Below are 21,643 nucleotides of genomic sequence, written 5' to 3'. Positions count from 1 at the left end.
CTGTTTTTGGCCCCTATAGTGACCCACCCACGGACTCACCCAAAAACATTCTTTAATCTTCTCCTCTAGATTGAGCCTTTTCTGGCTCGTATCAAAAATGTGGCCCTTTAGTTTCTTGCTGGAGCGAAGGTCATCGAAGCTGACTCAAGCCGTACCTGAAATGTCTTAATTCTCACTGAGAACTGCGATTTATTCTTTCAAAGTCAATCAATGAGCTGGGTTCTACTGTTGCAAATGGCTCTTGACTTCTTCAGTCCACTACAAGCATAACTTGCTCTCGAACGTCTCATGTATACTTTAAAGGCAGAACTCGGAACGCAAGATTACAATCACTGAGTCGTATTAAAAGGGCCACTCTTTCAATTTGTACCTCCAAAGACACTTTGAATGTGCAAAGTTGTATAATAAAGCGTCTATGATTATTTAGCCGAAAATTCATGAATGTCTTCCATCGCAGATAAAGAGCAGACTTTGATATTCAGCAAAACTCCAAAAATTCTCGACAGTTCAGCTCAGTGTTTGGCAACTTCCCGTCTCCAAAAAAAGAGAGAATAATTGATGCATATAGTTCTTAAAAGCTTTCACATCTTATCTCAGGATCGTTGTATTCTGATCCATACTACCTTCATTCGATCTACTGTATTTCGCGCCCATACTGAAAGAGTTGATGAAGTGCGACCTCAAATTACATATCAAGTGCACCTACTAGATGACTCTCGAAGGCCCAATTGAACAAATATATGAGAAAGTGAGGGCTTTTTTGGTCTCAGCTAATGTTGGTGAGGAGATCCTCCCCAAGAGTTCGATTTCGATCTGTGCTCCGAGGTGCCTCAACTCGCCCAACTACTCAATGAGGTTGACTTCGAAGAGCACTTGAGCATTGAGGGCGACGAAGAATTCAAAAAAAGCGTCCGTACTAGTTCAAAGGAGTTTATTCGTATTACGAGCTTGACAAAGGTGGTTGATGATTTGATCCTGGGGATCCAGAGCTCGAGCGAGGTGTCAGAGGTAGGAAGTTTACCTGAGGAGCACGTATCATCCATTTGCAAGCTTGCGTTGCTACTAGAATGGCACATATACTGCATCAGGTTTGATGATGATGCCACATCATCAAAGGCTGATTTCTTCACGCTCCTACAGTTGATCCTGGAGTCACTCTTTGCAATATCAACAAAACACATCTCCCGCTTCTGGGAGTACTTGGAGCTGCGGATTAAGCTCTTTAAACAGCATGTTTTTGACAAGAACATTACACTGCACAGAATTGCCCTTTTAGGTTTGTGCAATGGTCTCACAGATAAATATTACATCCGCAACTCATTTGGGAAACTAGATTCCTACGTCAAGGATACCTTCAACGACGAGTTCCAAGCACGTGTGCGGCTATACCTCGCCACAATGCTCTCTTTTGAGGATCTGACGGGTCTTAATAAGTACTTTGCCATAGCAAATAGGGAAAACAAGGAACCTGCAGTTGTCAGAACCAACTCTCCTGATGACAACCTTTTGGAAGATCTTTTATCATTCTACAGGTTGCTGAGAAACCCTTTCTACTACCTCAGATCTCCAAGACTTCTACACAGTGTGGCTGTATCCATGGATAAATTCGCCTCGTACCTAATGGAACAAGAAGCCAAATACGCTGTGCGTCACCCTGGACGAGACATATTCGCTGTGACTACGCCTCAAACGGAACAAGAAGTTGCAGAGTCAACTGAAAAACTGAAGAGAGTTGTTTTTTTTCCGGAAACATACTGGCTCACTCCATTCGAAAGCCGAAAAGATGAGAAAGTCAAACTTGATGACCAAAAGAACATCATCAAGAAGTTGGACTCGTCGTCTTTCCGTCGCCTACTACTCATACATATCTACTTGGTGTGCAGCTTTTTTGTTGCGCTTCTGCCTGCCAACAAACGGTCACTCTTAAAAACTGCAGGCGCTCCTGCCAATGTCAAGCATATCTCAGAAGAGTTCACCCCAGATGCACTGTACAAGATCTTCCTCAATAACAAAAGAGATATACCTAAAAATTGCCTTACGTGGGATTCACAACTCTCGAATCTATTGCTGAGTCTCTCGCAATCTGAGGAGCATTGGTGGGCATGGCTCTTGTATGGCAAGGACAGAGACGGAAACCTCTTGTTGACGGACAAGAATATAAGTGACGAAGAGCTAGCGGCAGTGAAAGAGAAGCACTCTTCCGCTGTCCCATTTAAGACCAAGAGATACTTCAACACCCACGCCACACCTCAACTTTCCAGAAAGATGAAGACAAAAACAGGTTTACACTTACTTGAGCGCAGATCTGATGAAGGCATTGATTACTCTGCCAAAATAGAGGAGCTCAAAGGAAAAATTGAGCATGCTCAAATTGAAGGTGACGTGGAAACCGTCAAGGAGCTCACTGAAGCAAAAACTATACTTCTATGGAAGCATATCAAGGCTGCACGTCAACACCAGTGGTTGCATCTTGGAAAGTTATTATCGGAAGAAGATCTTGGTAAGTCTGACATTGCAAAGGACGTAGAGATGGAGGATGCCACTGTGAACGGTGAGATTATTGAAAAAAATAGTCGCGAGAAAACAGAGATTCAAGATGGTGACGAGGCTTCGGCAAACAAGGGGCTCTTGAAACAAGAAAATCAGGAGGTTTCTCAGGGTGATGAAGACCAGAATAAACTAGAGGGCAATCGGACAGTTGACGAAAAACACGATAGTCCGAACGACCCAAACAGCCAGGACATTCCGGGAAATGGCAATGAACACAAGGACAATGTCCAACATGAGCAGGACACATCCAAAGATGCTATGCACATCGATGAATCAAAGCCCCCTGAGATTCCAGAAAGCCAAATCGAGCAGGAAGACAAGAGTACAGAAAAAGAGAAGGCAAAGGAACAAGGGGCTCTTGAAGACACTCCAGATGAAAGTGAACCCAAACCTCGTTCTGAGTCTCCTCCAGCTGTTCGCAGGCTGTTAAGAAAGCGTACTAGATCGCCAGAAGCAGAAGACATCAGCCAAACCTCCAAAAAGAGAAGAGCCTAACGTTAAGGTTGTATTGAAAGCTGAAGAATGTAAAAGGAGAAAAGCAAAAAGAGAAGTAACAATGAGGTCCAGTACAACAGCGCTCCTCGCAGGCTATACTACGCGATGTAGTGTATACGCCAGCGTGCGTCTCCCATCGCAGACTTAGTACGCGTTCAAGACTTCGTCAGTGCTCCTTATAGAGATAGCCCAGTCTATAGAATAACAATCACAAAATGACCTCCGTGGTCACGAGCGAATCCCGAAGATCTTCAACTCTAAACGCTCTGTCGGGGTTTTCTCAAATGACCCCTGCCAAAAACCTGAAAAAGTCTTCCCAGCCATCACTGAACACATCCACAAGGCCCCGAACGCGTTCTCTGGTGCTAAAGGCGTCCACACGGGAGCCTTCGCTGGCCAAAAGCACGCCAAATCGCCGAAGAAAGAACAAGAGAGGGCAAGGCTCTCGAGAAGGTTCTCCCGTGATCGATTTGACTACAGAAGAAGAGCAACAGCCTCACATGGTGCTGGACGGTAACGAGGAGGAGGAAGAGGAGTCGCCGCTACGAAATACGAAACGGAGAAAAATTGCCGGCTCTTCCGGTGCTGCACTGATCCGTCTGGCGTCGGAGGAATTGAATCTGTCGCCGATTAAATCATCTGAGAAGAAGGCGGCGCCTGAAGCTCCTCCTTTAGTTTCGTCGTCACCTGTGAACAGGAAGAAGATAGTCACTTTCTCAGATGACTTAGTTCCAAGCTCGCCGTTGAAGAATTTTGAGACTCCTCGCAAATCAATCTTGAAGAACCTGGGGAACTTCCCCGATGAGTCGTCTCCTTTGGATCCTAACAATTCGTCAATGTGGATGAAAACGACCCACTCGATTCTGCATTCTTTTTCCACAGAGTGCCACTCCCCCAGTAACCCCTCGTTTTGGCAGCCAGGTACGATCATCCAACTCGCGCCTCGCTCCAACGACTTGCCCCAACTTGTAGACGGGTGTATGAACGTGTTGAAGGCGGAGAAATTTAACCGAAAGTTCGAGGTTTACGCCACTTTGAACCAGATTTGTAAACTCAACGACGCTTCCATCCTTGCAGATCTTCTATTGGGCGGTGATGGGTCCTGGCTACAGCATACAGAGAAGTCTACCAAGTATAAACCCCGCCTGAACCCTGAATATATCAAGGAGTTGTGCAACTTCATCAGGAGAGATATTACCGATACGGAAGCGGTGTTACAGAGCAACAATACAGCTACAACCAAAACGTCACCTAGACGAAACAATCCCTTCCAATCTAGAGTGCTTAATCAGGCACTCAAGGTGGCTGCTCACCTACTCACCTCCCCGTCGGTAAACCGCTTTATTCCAATTCATGATATCCAATGGTTCTACAGCCATACCTGTGAACGCATTGTGAGTCCTCACATCTCCAAATCATTGGTTCTACCGTACCTCAGCATTATCAAAGATTGCCATTTCCCCCCGAAGAAGAGACGAGCGATCTTTGAAACCCTTTCAAATCCAATTCTGGAGAAAATGTTATCCGCTTTGCTCAATATTCGCAATTTCGGGTCTTCCAGTTTGGTAAACGAAAAGTTCATTGCTTTAAAAAATATGATACTGAACTTCCCAACACTCATGGCCAAAAACTTCCACTTGTGGTACGTAAGTCTCACGCTCAATTTATGTGATACCACGTTTCCCTTGTATACTAAAGTTGTCTCCAATGGAGTAACGGCTTTACTTGAAGCTGCACGAAATTTTCTTGACAATCCTGACATTTGCTACGCTGGTCGTAAGTTTTTGGAGTCACCATTACCACAATCCCAGTTATCATTCACTTCAGACAACCTTATTTCTGTCTCAACGTCGCCGTCAACGTTGACCATTGATTATGTTATCGAGAATCTTCTCAGTTTGATTCAAAGCGGAAACCATAAATTCGCCATGGACATTTGGGTCGGAATCACCTTACTTTGTGGCAAGTTTGACAACGGGTTTGAGAACTGGAAATATTTGACTCAATGGCTTCAGGTTCATAAGTATTGCTTCAACGAGCTGGACATTACGGCAAAGGTCACAGCGATATCATCGTGGAAGGTGATTGTGTATAAGATTTGCTGCATTGAACTTCGAGACTTTAGACATACAGCTGTTGATCGATCAACTCCAAATGAAGCTGGTCGAGCCATAGGTACTGAGGATATTTTCAAGACCAAGATCAAGCTCCTCATCCACATATTCATCAACATCACCTCAATAGAAAGCCAAAAAGAGATCATTGATGCTTTACACAACTCCTTCATGTCCATCCTATACTGTTTATTCAATTATCCTGCGAAAATTCCCGCCAAATTACAAGACCTTTATTGGGACCGGATTGTGACACCCGTTCTTGCCAACTTCTACTTCAGGAGAGACTCTTCGAGCACCTATATGCATCGTTGTGGTCTTGATATTGTGGATCGCCTCGTTAGGGCCACATCTAGTGTGGGAGAAAAGCTGTTCAGCAGCATCCGTTGCCTTTCCAATGAAAACATTCAGCTAAACGAAATCCATCCTTCAAATCCAAGGTGGGTCTTCACGAGGTTTGATAAGAGCATGCAGATACTTTCATTGGTTTTTAAGCTGGATAAACTAGACATAGATCCGAAACTTAGTCTTCTCGCCAACTTCATGAACACGCTAAAATTTAGCACGAAAAAAGAAGCGCAGATATCTGATACGACAAAAGACATCATTGACAATATGCCACTCACTTTGGATATCTTGAGTAAGCATAGCAGGATTTCCTATGATTCTTTATTTAAACTCATCGTCAATTTAAATGATACCTTTGGTGCACACAATCTAATGGCGGATTCTGATATTGAAGCCAGCAGCTGCTATGAAGTGTTACTTCTTCATAGCATCCAATACTACACGACTAATCAGCTAAGTGGAATCGTCAATATGATACAGGGAGCTGTCGGCGATAGATTCAGCATGCGTTTCATTTATCAGTTATTGAAAGTCAACACTAAACACAAACGAGGCGACTTAGAAAGTTTCATATGTGATAGCCTAAATACTCGACAACTGCAACGGTTGACGAATATGGATCTCATAATTGCGGGCAGGATGTTTAAATACCTTGAAACCGATTTTGCTGTTTTCGCAAAGAAGGTCATCCAGCATATTGTCCTTCTCAAGTCAGAGGAGTATGAACGGATGGTAAGCCTCCTTGAGATACACAAATGGTCCAATCCGATTTTCAAGTTCTACGTATCATTGATGCATGATGCTCCCTATGATCATCTCAAGCAAATGAGTTTGTCGCTTTTGAAGCAAAAGTGGACATCTCTTGGTGATTTTCGAGTACTTTCCAGTTTTTTATTTGAGAACAAGTACGACTTTGAGATCATTCAGTGTTTTGATGAAATCTTGAACAAGCTTGACGTTCTTGAGCAGGATGAGAGAGTTGACTTAGAGAAAAAAATCAAAGAATATCTTCTACAATCTTCGGAAGATGATAATAGATTGGATGATTTGTTCGTAAGCGCTACATCTAAGGGTATTGACATTCTTCCGGATATCAAGGAGAATTTGCACAAGTATCCAAAGTTGCAGTCACTTGTACGAAAGAATATGCAACCAAGTATGGGTGTCTCTCAGGAGAAAGCCAGCAATGAGGCAATTCTGCAAAATCGGAACGAATTGGAACCTGCCGTCCAAAGTGAGCTTACTGAACACAAAGTGAATAATGCAGTTGACTTAACCGGAAGAGGAGTGACTGATGCCATGAATAATTCGCATTCTACGCAGCCGAATGATGATACGAGGAAGGAATCGAAATCTTGTCAGAGCCAGCTTTCAGATAATCTGACTTCAGAGATCAGAAGAGCTGAACCAACGTCCTTGAGTGTAAATGTGCCAGACCTAGGGTGGTCTTCAGGGCAGAGGCGTACCAGAAGAATGGCCGCCATGGAACGCCAAGAACTCGAATGTCAAAAAATCGTTCAGATGGTTGAGGACCGCAGCCCGGTCGTTGGGCAAAAGTCAAAAAGAGCTTCAAGCAGTCTGGTGGTCAAGGGTATACGGCAGAAAGATAACGATGATGATGAGGAGATTCAAGAAGTTGAAACCGACGACTTCTCTGTCGAGAATAAAAATGATTCTGACAGCATCGAGGACTCGGCAGAAACGAATGCAGCACGCATGGGTGGTACTGTGGCAAAGAATAGTAATGTCGAGAACAAAGAGGGCTCAAATGAAAACGAAAAGCAAGTGAGCGACTCCGAAGAGAGCACCAAGGAAAAGAGGTTGCAAGAAGCCCACGATAAATCGTTGATAGAGGTCAACTCCAGCTCAGATTCTCACGAGAAGAAGAGCAATGATAGTATGATTACCAATACAAGTGAATGTCAATTCCCAGACAGCTTCGCAGAGCTGTCGAACTTGCAATCACAAGACAAGAACCCGAACTCTACAGGAGCAAGCAGCTGCACAGACCTTATGGTTTTAACTCACAGGCAATCGCAAGAGCCCGTCGAGACGTCATCAGAGCTGCTTTCTGTAATTGAGGAGTCAACTGAAGAAAAGAACTTTGCTACAGCGCTCATTGACCGATTAAAAGCGGTCAGAGACGGTGATTTGAAAGAAGTGACCCGAGAAGACCAGTTCCTTCTTGAAACGTCCATGATGGAGTTCATTCTTCGTATGAGAAGACTAAAGGCTCAAATCTGACTTATCAGTCATATTCTTTCTTCTTTCTTTCTTTTACTTTTTCCCGTTTTGCAGCCAGTCGGTACCCCAGATTTACCTCCTCGCGCTTATGATCGTGTATAGAAATAGAGTGCAACATGGTGCAACTTTCATAAATGTAAGCCTTCCCATAAATCACACCGGCTTCAAAATTCCCATCTACATGATCAATGTCAATTGTTCCGTACAATCACACGCAAGAGATTGTGTTTCATGATCCCAAAACCGTATACTTGTTCTTCGCAATTATCAAGACAACTCGATCCAGCTCCTCACCTCTACGCAATCAGAAGACGAGTATCCACTCACGCTATATAAACCGGTGGATCCCCACTTGCCGCCTCCCAATCGATGCCCGCATTGTGGCTCACTTCTTGCTGACTACAAAAACTCTCCCGGGACCCTGCTAGGAAGTAATGTGGAGGGCATCCCAGACGAGCGGCTTCTATTGAAACCAGACACGCTAGTGCCTGCTGGATTCATGCATGATGACTACTTCAAGATCCTCTCTGAGTTCTCCCGTGGAAATGTTCTCGGAGACTTGGCCACCGAGGGGCTACCTCACGATGTTTTCAACCAGGGATACTTCGACAGGTTCTTTAGGAAGATCCCACCATACGTGTTGGGAAGCGGTGCTCATGCTCAGGTTTACAAAGTCATGCATGTCCTCAAGGACGTCCAGCTTGGTGTTTATGCTGTAAAGAGGATAAACGTCGGAGACCATCTGCTGTATGTAGACCAGGTGCTCAATGAGGTGCTCATCTTGTACGAGCTATCTGTGAAGGGAGCTAACGAAAACAATTTGATCAGATATAACCACGTGTGGATGGAGTTGGGCGACCTCAAGGACCTGGAGACGATCTACTTATCTGACAAGAGCGGGTATGGGCAACGGATGGGTGAGAAGGTTCCCTATGTCTATATCCTTCAGCAGTACTGCGGAGGCGGCCACTTGGAAAATCTAGTGGTGAAGAATTTCCAAAAGGAGCAGTTCATGACGGCGAAGGAGATACTCGAGGCGGAACGAAAGAAGAGAAGAAGACGGCGACTCCCCGAGGATACTCGTTCTGAAGACGATACCCCAAAGAAGAAATGGCTCAATGAATTTGAGATCTGGAAATTGTTTAGGGATATCGCCAAGGGCGTCCACTACTTGCACTCACATGGGATTCTTCATCGCGATTTGAAACCCTCCAACTGCTTACTCGAGTCAACTTACGACCCTGAAGCCTACAGAAACATAAGGTTTGATACTCCGGCTCAACTCGACGACGTTATTGCTAATATGCCCAAAGTTCTAGTATCGGATTTTGGAGAAGGCAAGTTCATTGATAAACAATATTTGGCAGATCAATCTATCCGAATCGAGGATGATCTCGCTAGCGAGCTGAGAGGCAACACAGGCACCATCGAGTTCACAGACCCGAGATTGTGGACTTACGCAAAGACCTCATTGAAGGCCCGCCGGGGGCTGAAGTTGGCCAATAGCTTCAGCTACAACAGCGATATATACTCGCTCGGTATGATCCTCTGCTATATTTGCGCCGGAGCTCTCCCGTTTACTGATCAATTAACAGACCAAACAGATCCAGAACGTATAAGGAGAGATATCTCCAAGTGGTATGAGTCGATTTCTCCAGAGCTGTTCCATTATTGGTTTCAAGACAAATTATCATCGACGGCAGGCGTCTCTGACGCAACTGAAGATTTTGAGCTTTTAATCTACATGATGTTGAAAGGTAACTCCGAGTCTCTTGATGTCACGTCAAGGACTGTTATTGACTATCTTGAGTCCATGAAATGGAAGCATTTTTTGCATGCAAAAAACAGAAAGACCAGTATCTCTGAAGTTGCGTCAGAAGATGATGAATCTATAAAAGATGTCGACGTTCTTGATTTGCGTGAAGAGGTCAAGGATTCTGTTATTGCAGACAAACCGGTAATTATTGCCTCAACATGGTACTACCTGCCTGTCATCTTCCATCTTGTTCAGATTTTAATCCTAGAGTACACAGAGCAGGCATATTTGAAAATCAGCAGAGGTGTCAAGTTCCTTAATCTCATATGCCTAGCTATGATGGCACTTCAAGTGAATCCCAATTTGTATTGGCCATCATTCTACTCGTGCGTGGTGGTGCTGCTGATATGCGACATTTTCTTTTTCGCAGCCTTCGTGCAACTGTTGATGTGACCTGCAGACAGTGTGGTGATAATGAGAATTCAAAAAACTATGATGGAGCTCATTACAACCTCATGGGCCAGAAAAGAGGTAGAGACGTGCTCCCTGCGGTGACCCGGAAGAGGCAGAGAAAGCTTAAGAAGAAGCGCTTTGATGCCGGCCCACCTAAGGACGACATCACTGTGGACGTCTCTAGCAACGAAGAGGATAGACCGGAGAGTAACAACGACATTATCTTGATTGACTCTGACAATGATGGCAGCCATGACAGTGACGTGATAGTTGTGTCAGAAGGTGAAGATAGTGAAGTAAATCCTCCCTATGAGTCAAATAAAGTGAAAGAGCCTACGCTTAATCAAGAAGGCAATGAGAATGCCCAGAATGACATTGTCAAAGGCTCAGACTTCATTGAATTCGGCTTCAGCTCCTCGGAAGATGAAGCCGAAGATGATGGGTATGGTTCAGATGATGGCGTACTTAGTGATGATGACTCGGGCACGCATCATGTGAGTCCTGAGAGCAAGCTGGAGTTTCCTTGGGTGAAGGGCCACGACCATTCCAAGCAGAAGGAAATTGCAGATTGGCTCACCTTGGAGATCAAGGATTTCGTCAACTACATTTCCCCGTCATCGCAAGAGATTGTGAACAGAAACACGCTCATCACTTCACTCAAAAGAAAGATTACCGAATTTTGGCCCAAAACGCAAGCTCATGTGTTTGGTTCCTGCGCTACAGATCTCTACTTGCCAGGATCAGATATTGACATGGTTATCATATCCACGACAGGAGATTATGAGCAGAGACACCGTCTATACTCTCTTGCGTCTTATCTACGAAAAAATCAGCTTGCAAAGAACTTAGAAGTCATCGCCACAGCCAAAGTGCCAATCATCAAATTTGTTGATCCAAAGTTCGATATACATGTTGATATATCCTTCGAAAGAAGTAATGGATTGGATGCGGCCAGAAGAATACGTAGATGGTTGGATTCAACGCCAGGTCTTCGTGAGTTAGTGTTGATTATCAAACAATTTCTTCGCTCTCGCCGCTTAAACAATGTCCACGTAGGTGGTCTTGGTGGATATGCTACAATCATTATGGTGTACCATTTCCTTAAACTTCACCCTCGTGTGTCTACGGGCAATATTTTAGTCATGGATAATTTGGGTACCTTATTAATCGAGTTTTTTGAGCTATATGGCCGAAACTTCTCATACGATGAATTGGTGATAGCTATTGACTCAGACGATTCTCCTCGATATTTACTCAAATCGAGACATCCAGTTCTAACAGCTGGCAAAGGTGTCTTTTCTATCATCATTCAGGATCCCTCAGATCCAAGCAATAACATCACACGATCTTCGTATAATCTACGCGATATAAAAAAAGCTTTTGGTGGCGCATACCAATTGCTTATCGATAAATGCTACGAGCTCCATGGGGCGAGCTATCGCGATAGAATCAACAAGCTGATCTTGGGCGACATCATCAAGTACCGCGGGAAGGACAGGGATTTTAATGACGATAGAGATAAGGTGATGAATCATGCATTAATACAACACAATGACGAAGAGGATGATGAAGATGATGAAAGTGACGGTGCAGATGGTAACGACAAGTATTATTTCTCCGACATGACACTGGAAAGTGAAGAAGAGGAGCCCCCAAAGAAACAAGCTAAAATCTATGAATCCAAAATGCTGCAGCCTACGCCGAAGTCTATTCCTCAGAAAGCTCCTGATGGGCCCAAAGCACTGGTCGCAGAATTAATGAGCGTCAATGACCATAACAGTGACGATGAAAATGCTAACGGCAAGACCGCAGACCCAAGCGAAGAAGATGAGGCCAAGAGTTATAATAAATATGTCAAGCGCGAGTACTGGAAGCTGAAAGGGTTGGAGACTAGCATATAATGACGACAATGAACATGTACATTAACAGCACGTAGTGTTTTTGGTACCCCTACTGAGTAAAGAGATCGGCTGCGGTAGCGACTCAGACTGCTCACTTGATGTCTCAAAGAACTCTCTATCTATCAGTCCAACCATATCGTCAAAAATCTCCTTTACCCCCTCGCCCATCTTGGCACTTGTGAGGTAAAGAGAGACCTCATTCTCCTCACAGAATTCGTGAACCATTGAGAGATTCACTTCGGATTCATCCACAAGATCTTTTTTGTTACCCACAACTCTTACTTTTATATCGGGAGGTCCCAGTGTCTTTATCTGATCTACCCAGTATCTTGCTCTCTCAAATGAGGCTTCTGGACAGGAAAGATCGAAGCAAACAAGTGCCTCTTTGGCATTTCTATAGTAAATAGGCGTTAGTGACTTGTATCGTTCTTGACCAGCGGTGTCCCAGATGTCAAGCCTCACTGTCCTGTCATTCGAAGTGTACTCTTTAGATATAAAAGCGGCTCCAATTGTGTTGGGCAGATTTGGGTCGAACTTGTCTGTGATAAGTCTGTTGAGAAGAGAGGTTTTTCCCACGGAGGAGTCCCCAAGGAGCACGACTTTGAACAGAGGCGACATGGAGGTGTACAGTTAGCACTAAGTTGATGATTGATGATGATGGAGAGAAAGTGCAGGAAATCCGGGGTAATACCTGATCGAAGAGCGGATGAGTTATGAAAGAAAAAATAATAAGTGGTAGGAAAGTGGATATAGATAAAGACCCGCGTCGATGCTTCTCAACGATTTTGTTGTTTCTTCGGCAGTGACCTTGTCTTCAATAATGCAGAGTATACTCAGCACAGAGCGAGCTCGTTGTGAGTATGCAGAGTTCAGAATTTTTTTGCAACATTCAATAACTATTGAAACAGACTTTTCATACATATGATGGTATCCTCAATTTTGCGATGATCTTGCTAACTTCTGTTTATGATTTATGTCGATATTGCGTGTGGTGACGACGTAGAACTTCGGAGCTTCGGCGGGCTTAAAGGGCAGAAGAGTTAATTCATGTCCAAGATATTTGCTACAATCGAATTAGGAAGGTTCAATCTTTGGTTTGGCTTCCAGATTTGACTGTATCCTCGTGGACCGTACAGATCCATGTGCTCTGCCTAGCAAACTATTGTACAAGATCACAAAGTCAATTAATAAAATTGAATACCACAAAATTCGACTCCTGCTCTGTGACACTTTGAACTTGCGTTTAATTTATCGAAGCAATCTACAATCAGGGCTATGTAATCGGCGTTCTCTGTATTTCTATACACTAGTATTTAGCAGCCAATTTGCAGCTATGTGGCCACGGTGCTTCCAGGCACCGGGCTGGCTACTAATGGGTGGATCCACCTGTGGACACCCAGAAAGTTACTCAAACACGCCCCAAGGAAAGTTGCAAGTTCTGTGCTCGCCATACTTGTTGCTCAAGTTGTTCAAGGCCTCGAAATCGGCAGCACCAAGAGTGAAGGTCTTCTTGTTGGAAATAATTCTCTGTTCCTTCACTGACTTGGGCAAAACCACAGTGTTTCTCTGAATCGCCCACGACACAAGCACCTGGCCAGTAGTGGCACCGTTGCGTTCAGCTACAGCCTTGACGACCGGGTTTTCCAACAAGGGGGACGTTGCAGAGCCCAATGGTGAGAAGGCTTCAACCAAGATGTTCTGCTCGTCCAAGTAGTCCTTCAACTCAGGCTGGGTTAGCAAAGGATGTGCCTCAATCTGGTTCACCACAGGTTTAATGGTGATCTCTTCGTCCTCCAACAATTTTTGGACACGCTCTTTCGTGAAGTTGGACACTCCAATGGAACGAGCCTTGCCATCGTGGACAAGTTTCTGCATCTTCTTATACGTCTCGAGGTAGTCGTAGTGATGGGGCTGCGCAAGCACCTTCTCCTCGAGGTTGATAGGGTAATGGATCAAGTACAAGTCGACGTAGTCCAAGCCTAATTTCCGCAAAGACTCGTTCAACGCACCTTCAGGGTCGTGGTGATCGGCGTTCCACAATTTAGTGGTGACAAAGATCTCGTCTCTGGGCACGCCTGACTCCTTAATGCCTTCACCCACCTGTTCCTCGTTCTTATACCTTGATGCGGTATCGATGTGTCTGTAGCCGTTTTTCAAGGCAATCTTCACTGATTCTCTAGCCTCGTCAGCGTCGGTGACTTTGTATGTGCCCAAGCCGATTGCAGGAATCTTGTTCCCGTCGTTGAGCTCGTAGTAGTCGTAGTTGGCTCTGGGGCAGGCTTCAGAGTAGTTGGCAGTTGGTGACATGTTGATATTCTGTTTGCAAAGCTTACAGTAGATACAGAGGGTCTGATCTAGGGAACTTCTACGGCGTATTTATATCCAAATCACGAACCCTGAGATTAATCAAGACGTAACATAACCAATTGCTCGAAAGCCGCATTCAAACACAGCAATACAAAGCTCCGGGGCCCGTCAGCTCCTAATTGAGGGCTCCGGTCGCCTGTGAGTCGTGAACTTGCGCAAAACCTTCATATTACTTCCTTATTGTGTCCCAGTTGTTCACCAGCTTGTGGCAAATGCACCGCGCCAGCTGTGGTCTTATCTTCTTGAGAAAACCGGTGCTATGCAAACTCTCTGGACTTCACGGAACTCCACGGGACACTCGCCTCCATTGAAAGCCACACCTCTATGTAGGTACGCTGCTCTTGGGTGGAAAATGTCTCTTGTGTTGCGGGCTATTCAAATTGGCGAGTTTTCTCATTATCAACACTTTCCTTCGTTCGGTATTCGACGAGTGCGCTACATGGATTGCTCCTAATTCATTCTGTGTGTTTGACTTTAACCGCCATACCGATCGACTTACTTATGAAAGAAAAAGAAAAAAAAAGTAAGAAAAATAAAAGCCGAGTTTTTCCTCCCCACCGCCTGTCAAACTTCGTTTGCACAATTATCGCTTCCTGCGTAGCACGCCCCACCACGATTATTGTTGATGATGTAACCTTACTTCAGTGGCATTTGTTCCGGAATTGGCCAGACACGTCTACAGATAACTCTTAGCGAATTTCATTCGCCACAATTGTCTCACCTTTAAGCACGATCCACCTCCTGTTTAGGAGCAATCTAGCTTTGCTCGGCCATATAGGCCAGAGGCTATACCGGCAAGAGGTCATACTGCATTACCACCAGATACCGATAATATTGTTGGAGAATTCTTTCTCTGCCGAGACTCTCTGCAGCCAGCAGATAATCCGTGGTGCCGAGGAAAACCGTTCATGAAGTTTTCAGATCTTGTCTGATGAAAAATGCAACGGTCTCGGATTTCGTGGTAGAGGTTCCTGAGTTCTCTATATTTCTTCATCTACTATACTTCTAGTATTGCTAAATGTTTACGATGGAGAGGGATTGTTCTTTAGGCGTTTCTGCTTTCACAAACCACGCCAGTTGAATAGGGTTTTGCGCATTCTGGGAAATATGTTCAGGATCGTCGGTCAAGTCGTTTTGCAGTGTGTTTGTGGCAAAGTTTTTTCGAACAACTGAAGCGACGAGCAGGAGATTCACGGTGCAGCGCCTATTTCTTGGTTCTGACGTAATTGCCCATTTCAAAGGGATGTTAGGTTAACTAGCATACCCAGGTAAAGAAAAAAAAATTATTCGGACCTAACCTACTTGGTGTGGCTAACTTGGCACAAGCACCGTGTACATTGCTCTATTTACGTTCGGTGCCTCCTTTGTTGAGTTCCCACATTTCCAGAAATATGCAGACAATTGCACGCTCAGAATTGTTACCGACCATCTGTGTTTGTAAATTCTTTTTCTTGAGCAATAAAACTCCCCGAGGGTTCCTATGAATTTTTTTAAAGCAAGCGCTTCGCTCACCTATAGTCCGTTGAAGATCCAAGCAACTTACATTCAGAGTAGTCAGGACCATGTCCATGAAATAGTTTATTTCCCCAGCAACTTTCCTTTTCGAGGATTTCTGACGGAGCTATCTGGAAGATGCGCTTCTATCCTCACTACAGTTTCATGTACGATCTATGAAGTCTTTACAGAGTATGTTCACATGAAATTATCTAGCCGACCAGCTTTAGAAGACTTTGTCGGTGTTGTGTAAGTAGTCTGCGCTCCGGCTGGTTTCTCAACGCATGTCTCTAGTTAGGAGACGTACTTGATGTGCTCAAATCCAGCGTTAAGCAATGTCATATGCATACTGATGAAAATAACTGCCAAAATATTATCAATCTAACCTCGACGTCTTCTTGTTGATCGTGAGTGAATTGAGGTGAGTTATTAAACAGTTTCGATTTCAATAGCCACGCACTCCGCTATCACAAAAAGAAGTCTATTCGTGCAACCATGAGATCGTATAGGAAACAACTCGAATGATTTTAGATTGGTTTCCTCTCTAGATTATCTATGGTTTATATTTTCATAGAATGATTTTGGTAAGCTTCGAGATTTTCTGGAGCTTATTAACAACATCTCATCTACCTCGGCGTGGACATCAATGAAGACGATTTGTTTCTACCTTGGACGAAAGAGATTGTTCGTGTAAGTCTTTTGGTAGGGTCTATACTCTATTTGACCACAAACCTGATTTTAAATACCAGCTCGATCTTATCCATATTCGCATTCGGCTACAGATGTGGTATAAATCTCGCAAAACAGTAGCCATGTACGACAAAGACTTAAAGCAAAAGAAAGGATTTAACAAAACAAAATTGAGATGACAATTTCTGATTGAGGTCGAAAGATTGTATATACGCTACAAACATCGCCTTCCTGCGGCGATGGCATTCAAGTATTTTCTTCACTCGTTAAGCAAAGGCTTCCCCACTAGTAAGGATAAACTTGCAGAAGTATTTGAAGCCCGCAGCAATCTCTTCACCAACCGCCTCGATATACTTGGGCGGAAGCAAAAACCCGTGAGAGCCACTGTCGCGAAGCTTGATCTGATACGCCCAGTATGCCCTGTGATGGTACATGTAGTCTAGGGCAGTTCCCGAGCCTAGATCCGGAAGAAGATCAGAATCTTTGTCAAGACAAGCAGGTGATACAGCATAGTATTTGCCTGAAGTCCAGCGAATTGATTTTGATATGCCATACGCAAGCTCAATTAGGTTCTCCTCGTCTCTTGGCAGATGTTCGCACAGATACACATACGGGTACAAGATTTCCTGGTCATAAGAGTGCAAGTCAATGTAGCCGTAAATCTTATGTGCCTCATTGGTTTTGTTGAGATACTCGTCCCAAAGACGCAGTTCGTACGCCTCGAAAGGTGTCTCACCAGCATACTCTTCTCCACACGCCGAATCCGACGAAGGTGTCCAGTGGTAATCAAAAGAGTGGTCAATATCGACACCTCTACAACTACCGTCATCGCCTCCCACAACTGGCTGGCGATTTTTCCTCCATAACCTTTCAGTCTCCCAGGAATATACGTAGCCGTCCGGATTGAGCACAGGAATAAAAAGAAAGTCGAGTTTAGCCAAAGTCTTAGAGTCGTGTGGGTTCTCTTCCCAATGACGCACCATGGCGTAGATACTGTAAAGCACAGTGGACACTGAGATCCACTCTCTTGCATGGACACCACCGGTGATCACCACTGTCTTCTTCTCGCCATGATCTACATCCTTGTCCTGGACGGAAAGGTGGACCAAACGGAAAGGACGGCCCTCGTAAGTGTCGCCGATCTTCTCCAATTTAATCATGTCAGGGTATGTCTCCTCAAGCAAGTGCAACCACTGGTGTATATCCTCGAGGTCCCTGTAATTTTTGAAGAAAACCTCGGACATGGTATGAAAATCTGTATTCTCAATTTTGAAGTCCTCCTTCGATTCCGGATACGTTTCATAAATTGCCTGCGCCAAGTCTGGAATGATGACCTCGGCTTTGGAAGTATCGAACCGGGAGCCGTAGTGAGCAAGCAGAGAAGCGTTCATCTGAACATCCAAAGTGCGCTTGAGCCCATTTTGAGACCATATCCGGTAGTTGTTGTGTCTGAGAAAGTCCAACGTCTCAGAAGTATAGGGCGTTCTCACTACAAAGTCGTCCTTGTACTGGCTTAAGTCAATGGGATGCAGCTCTGGCGCAATCAGCATATAATGCGGTCTTTCGAAGGAATTGTGCATTAATCGAAGCTGGGACGCTGCTGCAAGAGCAACAAGGGCAACGCCAAATTTCATGACAAAAGGGGGCCTTGAAAGATATTCGTTGCGGAGAGACGCTTCGAGGAATGCTTATCATTTTGTTCCTGTGGGAACCTCCGTACCTCCATAAAACATATTCTGGAAGGTAGTCAGGCTTCAGAAGACTATATACGATTGAAAATAATCATATTAGTGAGAGGATAGAGGGAGATGATTTTGTGAAAGTTTTGTTGGCAATGAGGTAGCGTTGCAATGATTGTACTGCGATGATAGCATTGGTCATATTCCGCACTTCAGATATAACGAAGAGCTTAAGCTGCAATTGCACAAATTTGCTCTAGAATAGTTAATTTGATGGGACTATTTAAGTGATTCCTGATTGTAGTGGAGAATCAGGCGTAAAATGACATGCTGCTGGTTTGCGTTGCAGGTATTTGAGAGTCGAAAAAGTGATTTAGAATGCTCAAGTGCTTGTCCATACTGCCTATTTGCAATACCGTGCTAGAATTGTTAGATGGGTAACATTGGGGATTTGTCGATGTACACGGGATTCTTCCGTAAGAATTTGGTGTCTATGATTGATATTTACATTGAGTTTGTGTTGCAGGGTACCCAGTCAAGAGTTTCACGAGACGAATGCGGTGGCTTAATTCAGGAAAGGGGCATTTCAAAGCCAAAATTCTTCCCAATCCCTGACAAAATTGTTCCAACAGCACTGACTCTGGTCTGTGATAAGACTTCAGGTTTGCAACCATCGACGCATGGCGCCGCATAGACTCTATAAAACGTGCAGTACTCTGAAAACGGCTGCAAAGGAATCTTAGTGACCGAAGAGCGCGATAGTCTCAGATGCGTCTTCGATTCTTGAGACAGATCGGTGTCGAGTGCCGGTGACTGTACCGGTGACGGCTCACGACTTCAAAAGTAAAAGTAGCGTCCAAGTTGACAGGACGGGGGATCGCTCCCTTTTTCCCATGTCAGCTAGATTCGTCAGCGATCCCTGCCTCGACAGCGACGGCGAAAGTGCCATGGCTAGTCTGCTCCGTTTCTTCTTTTCCTCACGAGTGTGCGAGACATCTATCAGAGCGATCCAGTCGTGGAAGTACCTTTCGTTGTCGATGGGATTATCCAAGTTCTCGTGATAGTAATATATTGGCTTCACGACAATGCAAGGCACTAGAGCAAACTGAAGAAAGTACTTGGATATAGAGGCTTTTGAGAACAAACCGCGATGCTTGTGGTGAGGTGTAGGCGGCTGGTGGGTAGGGTGAGTCCGATCTGTGATGTTCTGCGACAGGCTCAGACGGTGCAACTGAGCCTTTTCGTAGTCGTGCGTCCCAACAATCATCATTGCAGGCTTGTACTCGTCGATCGCATTGCGAAGAAGCTTTTGAGGCTTCCCAATGACTGCCTCATAGACAAGCGATATTTTCTTGTTGTGTGTGTTGAGCTTCTCGAGCTTGGCGATCACCTGCTCCGCCAACTCATGGTCAATACTCTTGTATATTTTCTCGTCAAGCACTTGCAAGACGATTATGGTATCGCCGTTGATGACCATTTCCTGAAATGCCCACTCCACGGCTCTGAGCGACTCCACGTCATTGCTGAATCCAATGAGATACGTTTTGTTATTACGGCGGAATCGAAATTGCGGGTGCTTCACCTTAAGCGTGATGGCCTGATGGTGGGTGTCAGAAAGGGTGTCGAAGGAAACGCCCCTCTCAAAAGATGAATGGCGCAGAAGTGGAGGTCTTTTGCTTGGTGAAGGCGACCGTAGGCGCTGCGCAGCTTTTTGCACCGTGAGAAAGGCGTTTCCCCTATCTGAATTGGCCGGAGCCAACGGCAGCGGCGACATCACCGTGGACGACATGCCTGAAACGTCAGAGTCATAATCATCGTAGTAAAGTCTGCCTAAGAGGTCCAGCAGATTATTTTCCAGGCAGTACAAATCTACCAGCTCATCCGATGTATGGAAAAGAAGAGCGTTTAAGCGGGTGTTTTTGTCTGTCTCAGTCTCAGGCACATCTGTCATGGGCTTTTTCTTAGGGGCCTTTTCTTTCCCGTATACCTTCTTAGGGGAGTCTTCTGTATCATCGTCTTCGTTCGTAGCTGGAGGAGCTTCAGGTGCTTTTGCGACCACGGGTACACGACCCATGGGCGTTATACCTGCTGCCACTGGTTTATGGCTGAAAAGACCCATTCTGGTTGACTAGATCACATGGAGTAAGTATATCGTGGTGAGCGATCTTGAACAAGGCGGTGGGATTGTGTGCAGGCAAAGAGATGAATTTAGTGGCTACGACGGGGTCAATGACAATGACTTGATGGAATTTTAGCTTGAAAGTACGGAAATCGAAAAACTAACTCGTCTGCATGTTGAGGTTGTCTCAGTAGGTTTAGACCTTGCAGAGTGGGGCGTAAGCGAAAGGAGATCTCTCCTTCAGCCGCGCGGTCCAATTTTTGTGGAGAAGCACTTATCACGTAGGAGAAACTAGTAAGTTACGCAAAGAGAAGGAATTCAGCTCAAACGTGCCAGTTTTTCAAAATATGAGAAAGGTTAGTGTTTGCTGTAGTGATTAAATCGTCCAAAATATAAAGCGTTGCCAAAAATTGCCCAACTTTACAACATAGAGCTGAAAGAATGCAATTGAATCTGAAATCTCAGGGATTTCTAAATGTCCCCGAATTCAGACCTCATTTATCAAAATAGATTCAAGAAGTTCTAGGAGTTGCAGGATCTCCTGAATATACAATCGCTTGTGCTTCCGCATTGCAAAGAGTCTTATATGTACAAGTATTCGTATCAACGCAATAATCAGCTATTCTCAGGAATGCTCATAAACCTTCCGTTGTCGACCCCCGAGTTGTGCTCTATTATGCCCCATATTCTGTCCATCTTCATTCCACCGACGTTATCTGCAACGTAAAAGTACCGCTTGTGCCCGTCGTAGTCCTCCTGCCACGATCTGTAGGGAACAATGTCATTTGTCGTTGGACATAGCTTCAACGATTTGTTGTTGGAGATAGTCAAGAGTTGGTTGTAGGTCTTTCCGCCCGTGGCGTTCAACTTCTCCATCACGAGCTTTTCGTCTGAAACCAAATTTTCTAACGTTTGGGGCTTCGTCTTGTCGTACAATCTGAATATTCTCGTCACGTAGTCCTTGGTTTTGAACTGAACTGCAAGAGCGGGACCCCAAGTTCCTGCAAGTGCCGCCAAAGCATAAATATCGTCAAACTGAGCCAGCTCGTAGAGAAGCTTAGCCCCATATATGCCGATCACTCCAAAAGAAAGGGTGAGTCGTTTAAGCATGGCAACGTATTTCGCTCCGGGCGCCTCGTAGAGTGGCTCATACGAGAGACGAAAGTTATCTGGAAGAGCCACGTTTTTCAAGCCTTTTCTAATGTATACAATATCGTTATATAGGGTAGGCGACCAAGGATTATTTCCTGTGAGTATCTCGTCAGTATCGACAGAGGAGTCGTCGGATTTAAACGTTGTTTTCTGCGCAAAGCGCACAGGCGTGATTCTGGCACAGGTCGCTTGCCGTAAGAGGGTCCTGTGTCCTCTTGAAAGCATGGCCGTAGAGAAGAAGTTCTCTATGTGGTGAGACCTATATGATGTAGGGTCGTGCG

General features: G+C 44.8%; 9 protein-coding genes across 9 annotated transcripts; 4 read left to right on the top strand and 5 right to left on the bottom strand. All coding sequences in view use genetic code 12, as the record gives it.

The window, feature by feature from the left end:
- Positions 1-773: 773 nt before the first annotated feature.
- On the top strand, positions 774-3,045 carry CJI96_0004631 (uncharacterized protein; the record flags this gene model as incomplete). Its single annotated transcript, XM_054702217.1, has 2 exons — positions 774-800; positions 856-3,045. The coding sequence occupies 2 exons, from the start codon at positions 774-776 to the stop codon at positions 3,043-3,045; spliced, it is 2,217 nt and encodes a 738-aa protein (XP_054558192.1).
- A 215-nt stretch (positions 3,046-3,260) lies between these two features.
- CJI96_0004630 (DNA-binding protein) lies at positions 3,261-7,751 on the top strand (the record flags this gene model as incomplete). Its single annotated transcript, XM_029036881.2, has 1 exon — positions 3,261-7,751. One exon carries the CDS (start codon positions 3,261-3,263, stop codon positions 7,749-7,751), a length of 4,491 nt encoding a protein of 1,496 aa, XP_028888978.2.
- Positions 7,752-8,250: 499 nt separating this feature from the next.
- Positions 8,251-9,960, top strand: CJI96_0004629 (protein kinase IKS1; the record flags this gene model as incomplete). Its single annotated transcript, XM_029036880.2, has 1 exon — positions 8,251-9,960. The coding sequence occupies one exon, from the start codon at positions 8,251-8,253 to the stop codon at positions 9,958-9,960; it is 1,710 nt and encodes a 569-aa protein (XP_028888977.2).
- A 62-nt stretch (positions 9,961-10,022) lies between these two features.
- Positions 10,023-11,861, top strand: CJI96_0004628 (non-canonical poly(A) polymerase PAP2; the record flags this gene model as incomplete). The annotated part of the gene is made up of 1 exon (XM_029036879.2): positions 10,023-11,861. One exon carries the CDS (start codon positions 10,023-10,025, stop codon positions 11,859-11,861), a length of 1,839 nt encoding a protein of 612 aa, XP_028888976.2.
- Positions 11,862-11,882: 21 nt separating this feature from the next.
- YPT53 (Rab family GTPase) lies at positions 11,883-12,479 on the bottom strand (the record flags this gene model as incomplete). The annotated part of the gene is made up of 1 exon (XM_029036878.2): positions 11,883-12,479. The coding sequence occupies one exon, from the start codon at positions 12,477-12,479 to the stop codon at positions 11,883-11,885; it is 597 nt and encodes a 198-aa protein (XP_028888975.2).
- A 786-nt stretch (positions 12,480-13,265) lies between these two features.
- CJI96_0004626 (aldo/keto reductase) lies at positions 13,266-14,168 on the bottom strand (the record flags this gene model as incomplete). The annotated part of the gene is made up of 1 exon (XM_029036877.2): positions 13,266-14,168. One exon carries the CDS (start codon positions 14,166-14,168, stop codon positions 13,266-13,268), a length of 903 nt encoding a protein of 300 aa, XP_028888974.2.
- A 2,510-nt stretch (positions 14,169-16,678) lies between these two features.
- On the bottom strand, positions 16,679-18,046 carry ECM14 (putative metallocarboxypeptidase; the record flags this gene model as incomplete). Its single annotated transcript, XM_029036876.2, has 1 exon — positions 16,679-18,046. One exon carries the CDS (start codon positions 18,044-18,046, stop codon positions 16,679-16,681), a length of 1,368 nt encoding a protein of 455 aa, XP_028888973.2.
- An 874-nt stretch (positions 18,047-18,920) lies between these two features.
- On the bottom strand, positions 18,921-20,210 carry CJI96_0004624 (uncharacterized protein; the record flags this gene model as incomplete). The annotated part of the gene is made up of 1 exon (XM_029036875.2): positions 18,921-20,210. One exon carries the CDS (start codon positions 20,208-20,210, stop codon positions 18,921-18,923), a length of 1,290 nt encoding a protein of 429 aa, XP_028888972.2.
- A 615-nt stretch (positions 20,211-20,825) lies between these two features.
- Positions 20,826-21,587, bottom strand: CJI96_0004623 (uncharacterized protein; the record flags this gene model as incomplete). The annotated part of the gene is made up of 1 exon (XM_029036874.1): positions 20,826-21,587. The coding sequence occupies one exon, from the start codon at positions 21,585-21,587 to the stop codon at positions 20,826-20,828; it is 762 nt and encodes a 253-aa protein (XP_028888971.1).
- Between the last annotated feature and the right edge of the window lie 56 nt (positions 21,588-21,643).

Source organism: Candidozyma auris, chromosome 5 (genome assembly GCF_003013715.1).
Source record: "Candidozyma auris chromosome 5, complete sequence".
Taxonomy (NCBI): domain Eukaryota; kingdom Fungi; phylum Ascomycota; class Pichiomycetes; order Serinales; family Metschnikowiaceae; genus Candidozyma; species Candidozyma auris.
Note: the sequence above shows the minus strand (reverse complement) of the source record. Positions and strands in the feature narration are given on the sequence as shown.